We start from the raw sequence: 10,086 nt of genomic DNA on the forward strand, positions 1-10,086 counted from the left end.
CGCAGCCCGGGCGGGCTCCCTCCCCTCCGCACAGCCGGGCGGGTGCGCATTCACGCCCGGGGAGCCCCGCTCCGCGGCCCGGCGCTTACGCACACCAGGGCAGGGGCTGCGGGCCCGGCAGTGCCGCCCGTCCCGTCCCGTCCCGTCGGGGCAGCCGGGACCGCGGGGGTCCAGCCCTGGCCCGACGGGCAAAGGCGCGACCGGAGCCTCGAAGCGGGGGAAAGCTCGGCGGTGCGGGTGGGGAGGGAGCGCCTTCAGGGTGTCCCCTGCGAAATGATGTCACCTGATCAATATTTTCGGGGGGAGTGCCCGACCCGACCAATTCCCGCTATGAAATGGGCTCTATATTGGAGCTGGATGCGGCCGAATCGATCGGGCTGATAACGCGGAGCTATAAAAGGCCGGGGGGCTGGCTTCGCCCGCGCTACATCCCCGCGGCGCCGCCAGCGCAGTCAGCGCCCGGCCGCCCATCCGTGCCCCCTCCGCGCCGCTCCGCCGCCGCCCGCCGCATGGGGCCGCGCCCCGCCGCCCGCCCCGCCGCCCTGGCGCTGCTGGGCCTGGCCGCCGCCGCCGCCGTGTCGCTGCCGCTGCCCGACGCCGGTCCGCACGTCAACTACGGCTGGGGGGAGCCGATCCGGCTGCGGCACCTCTACACCGCCAGCAAGCACGGGCTCTTCAGCTGCTTCCTGCGCATCGGCGGGGACGGCCGGGTGGACGCCGCCGGCAGCCAGAGCCCGCAGAGTGAGTACCGGCGGCGGGGCGCGGCGGGGCGGGAGCGGGCCGCGGGGCTAACGCCGCTCTTCCCTCCGCTGCCGCAGGTCTGCTGGAGATCCGCGCCGTGGCCGTGCGCACCGTGGCCATCAAGGGCGTGCGGAGCTCCCGTTACCTCTGCATGGACGAGGCGGGGCGGCTGCACGGGCAGGTGAGCTCCGACACCCCCGCTCCCCGCTCCCCGCTCCCGCTCCCCGCTCCCCGCTCCCCGCTCCCGCTCCCCGCTCCCTGCTCCCGCTCCCCGCTCCCTGCTCCCGCTCCTCGCTCCCTGCTCCCGCTCCCCGCCGGCTCTGCCCCGGGCTCCCCTTCCCCACGGGAGCTTTCCACCCGCGCCGCCGCGCAGCCGAGACCAAGGGCCGCTATATTCTTTTTAGCGTTACGCTTGGTGATGGGTTAACAAAGCTCTCGGGGCCCCCGTCACTCCTTCTGGCTGGAGCATGGGGGATCCTGGGCGCTGCCGCTGCACGAAAGGCCGTCGGGATTGTGAGAAGGCAGCAAGGGAGCATCATTTAGGGAGCAAAGGATGTGCTACGTGTCCCCGGCCAAAATACACTGAGGATATGGTCCAGGGCAAAATTGCGTTGATGTGTAAAAAGCCTCAGCGGTGGGTGGCTGCGTCTCCGCTGCAGAAATAGATTAAATTACACCATAGAATCTGAGTAATTTCTCACTGTTTTGGAAGAAGAAAAAAACCAGGATTACTCCTTGGAAAAGGAGATGCAGCCAGATGGCTGACAGGCACCAAGTCCTAGAAACAGGGAGTCACCATCCCGTAGGTTGTACCAGACAGAAACAGGATTTCGAGGGACGAGGGACCCTTCTCCACCGCCCCAGGTGTGGGCTGGGAGAGCAGCTCACCTGCGGGACCCCAGCAGGCGGAGGGGCTGAGGGACCTACTGACATCACTCTGCTGGGTCGGTCATCCATGCTTTCTCCCTGGGTATGTCAGCGTATCAGCTAGGCACTGTCAGCGGTGTAAACTTGTTTTAAGCCACACAGAGCAGTTGCCAGCTCTAGAACTGAAAGGGTAAGACTCAGACTTATGCTGTGTGTAACTGCTTTATGGCAGCCTGAGTTTCACAGGGAGATGGGTTTTTATTATGCTGTAGAAAAGATACAGCTTGATTCTGCTTCCATTACTCCCACAAAAATTCTGCTTATTTCAGTTGGGTGAGGATTTGGCCCATTCCCAAAACTCCCAGCATGTTTAATAAGAGCAATACGTATATAACATATAATTAAGCCTTTCTTGTTTTCTTGCTTTTCTGGGCTAGAATCAATCGATGCTGTGATAAGGTGCATAGGGTCAGATGATATAGGTCAATTATTAGCTTAGGGTTTTAATGTATATCCAAAGCAATATGATCAATGAAAACAAAGCAGAGCCTGGATCCTGCTTCCGTTGGAGCTGCTGGCTGGACTTTAGCAATCGCAGAATTTTAAAATAGCTTTCATGTAACACTGTTTTGAAGGCATATACATATGCTTGGACTCAGACTGTGTTGGTGCATAGTATTAATTGCAGGGGATTTTCTCTGAAAATACAGTAACATGTAGCCACGTCGCCACATCTCTGTGTTGTGGACACCTGCTGTCACCTCTCTGCTCACAGCCAGGGCAGGCAAATCTTTGCCTTATCAGAGCTACGCTCAGGGGTGGAAGAATGAAGGGGCAAATACAGTGTCTGGGGACTGAACTGGGCAACCACTTGCTGTCCTGAAACATGCCCTTTTTTAAGGAAAAAAGACTTTCCATCAGACTGGAAAACTGATGACGAGAGTTGATTTTTGATGTGCAGTGTGCCCTGGTCAGTAGTTTAAGGGGAAATCATGTAACTGCTGAATATACTGACATACTATAAATTTCTTCTGTGAAAAAGATGATATGGAAATACTTAAAGTGTGTTTGGTACTTGCTTAAAAGAATACACAAGAGACAATACCAGTGAGAGGAAGCGGGAATGATCTAGTCGAGACACGGGGGGGTACAATCAATAACTGTTACTTGTAATGTGTGCTTACTCAAGAGGCTTTTTTATTTCATCATCCTTGTTGGTGAGGCTGAGCACTCACAGAAATAAAGACAGCTAACAATTCAGCCATAAATTTGTATCATATATACATGTTTTTCTGAGATATGTGTGCAGATGGATAAATATTGCATGATTTTATTTGGAGAAAGCACCTTTTTTTAAAAAAAATACTGCATTTCTTTGAAAAATGCTTTTAAAAGACAAAATAGTACTCCATATTATTGAGGGTGCTTGAGAAAGGGCTGAAGTTTAGCAAATGAGCTCTGTTCAGACAAGCAGAACGTTCATGTAAGGACACTGCTGTCACTGCAGGCTGGAACACCATCAGTAGCTGTCTTTTATTACCCGCAGGTTCAATCACCTGCAGTGATTGAGCCTGACATAGCCCTGGAGCTGTAAGAAATTCAGTGCTTGTGTAAGGATCTGGGAAGGTCTGAGCTGCTGATACAAAATCCTAACGTACTATACATGCAGCATACCACAAATGTAATTTTACAAATTCATACCTAGGAAAATACATTCTTCTATACAGAATCTTAACTTGCACTGGTATTAATTTGGCTGTTCTAACTAATGTGTAACGAGAAAATAACCCTGTGGTAACTGATGTTTTGTAATTTCAGTAAATGCTGAGCAAAAAAAGACAATTACCTCTTTAATATTTTTTACCATGTTTGCATGCTGCCTTTCTGCAGACCTGATCCTGAAGCCCTTACACAGGCAAATCTCTAACAGAGCTGGAGTTTCCTACCTGATGGTTGTTGGATTAAGTCTCGTGGCTGCAGTTACGTACTGTCAGCAGTTAAGGACGGTTTCTCTAAACCAGCACTGTCATCTGAGACCCTTTTCCCCTGGGCTCAGGACAGGAGAAGCGTGGTAGCTGTGGAGAAGTACACATCCAGGATTCAAAGTTTATTTAACGTGATGGATGTGCATTAACTTCAGGAGTTCTGGATTAGGTCTTTTAATGGCCTCGTAAACACAAAACGCATGCTATGTGCAACATGGGGAGCTCGAGTAGAGTAGAGAGTAGAATAGAGCAGAATAGAATGGAATAGAGTAGAAAAGAATATTTCATTTGGAAGGGACCACAACTAACATCTCATCCAACTGCCTGACCACTTCAGGGCACTTCATCTCAGTGGCTGTGGTCCATCACTGAAAGAGCAGTTGCCAGAGCCAGGGGTCCCACCTGCACCCCTGCAGCAGCCAGGGGGAGGGGCAGTGGGCAGCCCACCAGCAGTGGGGTCTGCAAGGTGCAGACAAACCTGTGACAAGCCAGAGGGACATCCCTGCTGACAGCAGAGGGAGAAGGGCTGGTTGTGTCAAAGGTTTATGTGGTGGTTGAATACAATGACTGCGGTGGGTGTGTTTGTAATTCTCGTTACTCCTTGCTGTTCAGCTCAGGTATTCCACTGAGGATTGTTCCTTTGAAGAGGAGATTCGTCCAGATGGCTACAATGTATATAAATCAAAAAAATATGGAATATCGGTGTCTTTGAGTAGTGCCAAGCAAAGACAACAGTTCAAAGGAAAAGATTTTCTTCCGCTATCTCACTTCTTACCTATGATCAACACTGTGCCCGTGGAGTCAACAGACTTTGGTGAATACGGTGATTACAGCCAGGCCTTTGAACCAGAGGTGTACTCCTCGCCCCTCGAAACGGACAGCATGGACCCCTTTGGCATCACCTCCAAACTCTCGCCAGTGAAGAGCCCCAGCTTTCAGAAATGACTCTGATCCCACACGTGTTTTTGAAGAAATATTGCAGAATACTGCAGGGTTTTTAGCTTTTCATGTAGTGGTATTTTGAACTTTTCTGTATATTTCAGTATGGAGCCAGCTTTTTCCTTGCAATGTGTTGTACCTGTAAGAGATGAGTGCCCAGAGGCTATTCTATAGTCTAAAGAATTGCCTAGCCATAGTTTTATTTGGAAAAGAAGGATTAAATAAGGAAAGCTTAGTAGCTTCATCAGAGTTCCTCCATTACCAGGGTGATGATAAAATAATTACAATTTTTTCTACATCAACTTCCTTACCACATAAGTTCACCTGTTGTTTCTGCTCATATGAACAAATGCAGAAAACATCTTCCTCTTCAGAGGCCTTAAAGACAAGCATTTGGAAGAAAACACGGTTAAGGAAAAGCTAGTAAATGTGGTTACATGAACTAGAGTGAACGTCGTTTCTTGCAAAGCTGCTGAAAATGTTCTGGGAAAACTTTCTACGGAAAGCATACCACTGAAAAAACAGTTCTGCTTGTATATTGTGCTTTTTCTTCCCTTAGGAAATAAGGGAAGAAAGGGGAAAATTTCTTCCTTCCCTTATTGCTATAAGGTACTTGGTAAAACTAGATCTTTGATTTCTTTTATAGGCTAATTTATGCTCACTGTGGCATCAGCATCATGGAGTGGAGAGTTTTCATTAACATTAGTGAGAGCTTAGGGTGCGGTTGGAAGAGTGCACAGAATGCTAGTTTGTGTTCATCAGGTAGGGAATGAGCAGTTCAAATTAGTGTTTAAATTAAAATTCTGTTGTATGTAAGCATGTATGTTATCAGCAAATGGAGAAAAAGACTGAACATGGATGATGTGTAGGTCAAATCGGTTGCAAAATAGGCTTTTGTGTCTAACCTTTAACCATCAGCAATTCTTTCAAGTCCCTTCCAGGCTTAATTCTGTGTCCATGGGAATTGGTGGAGGGAGAGTTTAGTGATTTAAATGCTGCAGAACTGGGTCAGCCCCACCGTTCTTCTTGCAGGAAGGGATTATGAATACTTCATGGCCAAGACGGATGGCTGACGTCTTCAGTTCTGTTCTCCTGTAGTAAAAATTTGATGAAGGAATAACCACGGTGAAACCAAAGAGGAAAAAAAAAGAAGGGGAAAAAAAAAAAAGCAATGTGAGAAAAGAGTTCAGGGATTTTACTCATTTCCAAAGGTTCCTTTATAATAGAGATTTCTATACAAAAAAAGCTCTACTGGAAATACTGGTGTTCTTCTGACCTAGCACTTCATTGCCAATGCAATATTTATAATTAATTTATTGAATACGTACATCTGTTTATTTTGTTACTGTTATTTATGCTCAAAATTCTATTTATATACTCCTGAAGGTGGGTTTTTTAGTTGTAACAAATTTTGTGGAGTTTTGTAATCACGACATTTTAGCGGACGATAGCTTTTTAAATTTCTGTGCATTATCAGTAGTGTAATGTGTACATTTGCAATAAAAAAAGAAATCATCTTCAAGACGGAAATCTAGCTGACTTTTTTGTCACTCCTATAGTCCAGAGACTTCAAGGAGCTTTAGCAAACCATGGCATCTGGCTCCACAGCAGGAGATGGAGTCCCTTGTGGAGGTGGCATGGTTGAGGGACAACAGACAAGGACATGGAGAGACAACAGGGTTTTCCCAAAGCTAGGCAGGGAATGCCAAGGCTGGAATTCCAGTCTGTCTGCTGCCAGGTTCTGATGAGCTCCATGTGAAATGGCAAGTCTAAGAAAAGTATCTATCTGTTAGGAAGCAGTTTGGAAACAGCTCATTAAATTTGGCCTTGGGATATGTGAAGGTCACTCTATCTAGTCCTAAGCTGCTACTCTCTTGATACAACACGAGTGAAGCTCAGCTTTAGGCTGTCTGTGTCCTGATGTTTTCCTCCCATTCCTCATCATTCAATCATATGATTCATTATGAATCAAATCATAATCAAATCATTCAATATGAATCAAAAGATTCATAGAATTGTTTAGGTTGGCATGACCCTTAAAGTCATTGAGTCCAACCATAAACCCAGCACTGCCAAGCCCACCGCTAAACCATGTCCCCCGTGCCACGTCTATGTGTCTTTTAAACATCTCCAGGGACGGTGACTCCACCACTTCCCTGGGCAGCCTGTTCCAATGTTTAACGACCCTTTTGGTGAAGAGTTTTTTCTGATACCCAATTTAAACCTCCCCTGGCGCCACCTGAGGCCGTTCGCTCTTGTCCTGTCACTGTTCCCTGGGAGCAGAGACCGACCGCCCCTGCCCACAGCCCCCGCCAGGCAGCTGTAGGTCGAGGCTGGGGAGTGCTGCCTGTAGGCATCACGAGTTATGCTTCATCTGCAGTAAAGCAGTTGTGACTTCCCATCTATTCTAGAAGAGATCCCTTTAATATTCCGTTTCTATCATTAAACCCTGCCATTCACCCTGCTCACAGCCTTCACAGGGCTGGCCACAGAACCGAGTGCATTATAACCCCCAGCTGCTTGGGGGTGGGGGTGAGGGTGTGATTCCTGGGGGAGATGGAAGGTTTCCCGATCAGCTGTGGTTTCTCTGGTTCTTTTTTGGCTGCAAAAATCCACCTGCAGAACGCAACCCATCCCGTGGGTGCAGAGTGGCTCCCTTTTAAAAATGGGAGCCATGCTCAACAGCGGAGCTGGGGAGACAACTGGTTATATTTGCCTGAAAAAGGTGTGGATTTCTGGCAGGAAAAGAGACCGAACGTTTCTGTTTGGAAATGCTGTAAGTCACAGGAATTGCAGATTTCTTGGCTGGCAGATATCCCCCATGGTGTTTCCTGTTCTCCTGTGGGCTGAGCCACTGCCACACACCCGGAGGACTCCTGCTCCTCCTGTACTACACAGTGTAGTCCTGAGTTTTAAGCTGGTTTGTTCCAGAAGTTTTCAGGCTTGGGGCATTCTAGTTTTCATTCCCAGTTGTAATCAGCCACTATAGTTTCTTTGAACATTAAATACCTTTCAAGGCTTTTTTGTAAAAGAATTAAAAAAAAAAAAAAAGAGGAAACAAAATAAGAGAAATATGAACTTTTAATATTTGGTAAAAAAAAATCCACTTCTAGTCTCCTGCTAAAAAAATGCAGCGTTTTGATGGGAAGCACAGCAAATAGCAGAGTTCAGAGGGCATGCTGTTTAATTTAAGCGGTGAGAGATGTTTTAAGTAGATGTAACAATGTTCCTGGTAAACATTGGTCATGAGCACGAAGGTGAGCAACCTTACATTTGCAAACAGCATCTTGAGCTCTCCAGTGACCCTATGCGCTGACACCATTGGGTTCGCATCTTCCACCAGCAGCACAATGTTTCTGACTGCAGCAGAATTGGTTCAATATTTATTCAGACCGAGGGAAGGATGCCAGGAGCTAAATTACCCACACCGCTTCCTGGAGCACTGTGGTTTTCCTTGGAGGTTTCCCATCCAAGCACTGACCAGACCTGGCTGTTTTGCTTATAAAATCTGACAAGATCACAGCTTGAGGTGGAAGGTTTACTGGAAAACGCTTTCCCTGCCATCAGACACCTGACTCGGTCAGGAACTGGGTGTGCAAAAAACTTCGGCACAGCATTGCCTTTGGTTCTGTGGGAATGTAAACACCACCAGGACTGGCCGTCGTCGTACCCATCCCGGCTGACTGTCGTTTCTCTAGGAGAATTGTGGTGCTTTCATTTGCAATAGTACATTTTACAGCCCAAAAAGGTTTTTAAAGGTCAGGTGTCAGATGTCCCCTTGTGAAGTCTCAGTCAGAAGCTATGATGTGCAAATACGAGTTGTTAGAGTAGTGGGAAGGCTGTAGGAGGGGAGATGCTGAGCATCTCCATTTCCACTTTGGGGAAGTGTAAAAAGCTATAAATCCTTTATTCAAGAGCCATAATATCAACCTTACCTCTGCTCAAAGCACTGAAACCATGTTTGTGGAAAAGTTGGGACCATTCTTTTTTACTCTGTTGGTGTACTTTGCGTATGAATGGAGAACAGCATAATAAATTAAATAAAAGCACTCTCTTTCCTGAAAAATGTATGGGAGCCAACCCTCCTTTCAGGCAGTGTCAGGCATGATGAAAGCAGAGATGCATTTCCCTTGGAAAGGAATAAAAAGACATGATTAGGATTCTGAATTTGTGGTGAATTTGCAGCAGTCAGCAAGTTTTTGATGCAGTAAGTTTATCGGGAGCCCCAATGGATGATACTGGTTGCTGAAGGTATGTAAGCAAGAATGCCACGCAGTGGGGCTAGTGATTTGTAGCCTTCTTGCAAGGACATTATTACATTTTCAGCATTTTTTATCAATCCCACAATCTTCTGAGATCAAAGAATATTATTTTTTTAAATCAAATTCCAAAGCAAGATTTTAATTGTAGGTATTGTGTTGGAGGAAACCTTGAAAGACAGCGCATATTTCCGCAGGCATCAGCGGATGGCGCGTGTTGGTGTGTCGGTGGAGCAGGAGGGTACTCACACCTGGCACACCTTCCGAGATTTCCTGTGGGATCCAGTGGGAGCTACACTTTAATTTAGGGCAGCTGGCGGAGTCACTACAAAACCCTACAGCCTGCTGCGGCGCAGCGTTTGCGATGCGCTGCCATTGCTGCATCTGCTTAGCCAAACCTTTCGCAGCATGGCTCTGTTTTCACTTTAATGTAGTTTTAGGGTTTTTTTCTTTAGACCCATCTCTGGATTTTAAAGCTCTTTTTGAGCCCCCTGCCCTCCTGGGGCCAATTCGGGGTGCAGCAGAGCCCCTGAAACCCCTATGTGAATTGGTAGGCTACTTTGGCACGCACAGGGCCACGGTTACATTACGGATCTGGAAAACAGCATTATAAGTTAGCATTAAAATATATGCTTACAAATAAGCATAAAAGGCTTATAAGTAAGTATAAATGCTTCCTTTTGTAGTGTTGGCCTGCAGTAACAAATGAACGTTACAAAGCAGCCCAGAAGGGCACACTGAAGTTTGGTTTGGGTGTTTACATTACAAACATTTACATTCTGGGTATATACAGCACAAACACAGAACGAGAAATGCTAGGGGTGAAGGTGCCGGGGGGGGGGGGGGGGGGGCGGTCGGAGCAGAGCCCCCGCAGGCTGCAGAGCGAGCACGGGTCAGACCCCCCGGGAAGAAGGTCGGGAAATCAGACAAAAGAATTGATCACCAATAAATATGTATTTTTTTATTATTATTACTTTTTTTTTTCTCCCGGAACCGCAGGTCCTGCGAATCTCACGGGAAAACGACGGGAGCTGACCCCCTCGCTGGGGCGCTGCCGCTTCCCACGGGCGCTGCTGGGGGAGGGCCCCGGTTCGGCCGCCCCCAGCCGTGCCCCCCCCACCCCCCATCCCCCGAGCCCCCCGGCTCCGCGGGCGGCGCTCGGGCGCCCCCTGGTGCGCGCACACGGCCCCGCCGGCGGCGCGAGGCAATGACGAGGGGGCGTGGCCGTTTCGCTCCACCGGCTCCGCCTCCTGGCAGTGCCCGCGAGGGGGTCCGTGCGCCTGCGCGCCGGCCCC

The 10,086-nt window shown here is 48.4% G+C and overlaps 1 protein-coding gene across 1 annotated transcript; it reads left to right on the forward strand.

Moving 5' to 3' along the window:
* Window positions 1-494: 494 nt before the first annotated feature.
* On the forward strand, window positions 495-6,054 carry FGF19 (fibroblast growth factor 19). The gene is made up of 3 exons (XM_055722871.1): window positions 495-741; window positions 819-922; window positions 4,206-6,054. Exons 1-3 carry the CDS (start codon window positions 510-512, stop codon window positions 4,536-4,538), a joined length of 669 nt encoding a protein of 222 aa, XP_055578846.1. The 5' UTR covers window positions 495-509; the 3' UTR covers window positions 4,539-6,054.
* The last annotated feature ends 4,032 nt before the right edge of the window (window positions 6,055-10,086 follow it).

Source organism: Falco cherrug, chromosome 10 (genome assembly GCF_023634085.1).
Source record: "Falco cherrug isolate bFalChe1 chromosome 10, bFalChe1.pri, whole genome shotgun sequence".
Classification (NCBI taxonomy): Eukaryota; Metazoa; Chordata; class Aves; order Falconiformes; family Falconidae; genus Falco; species Falco cherrug.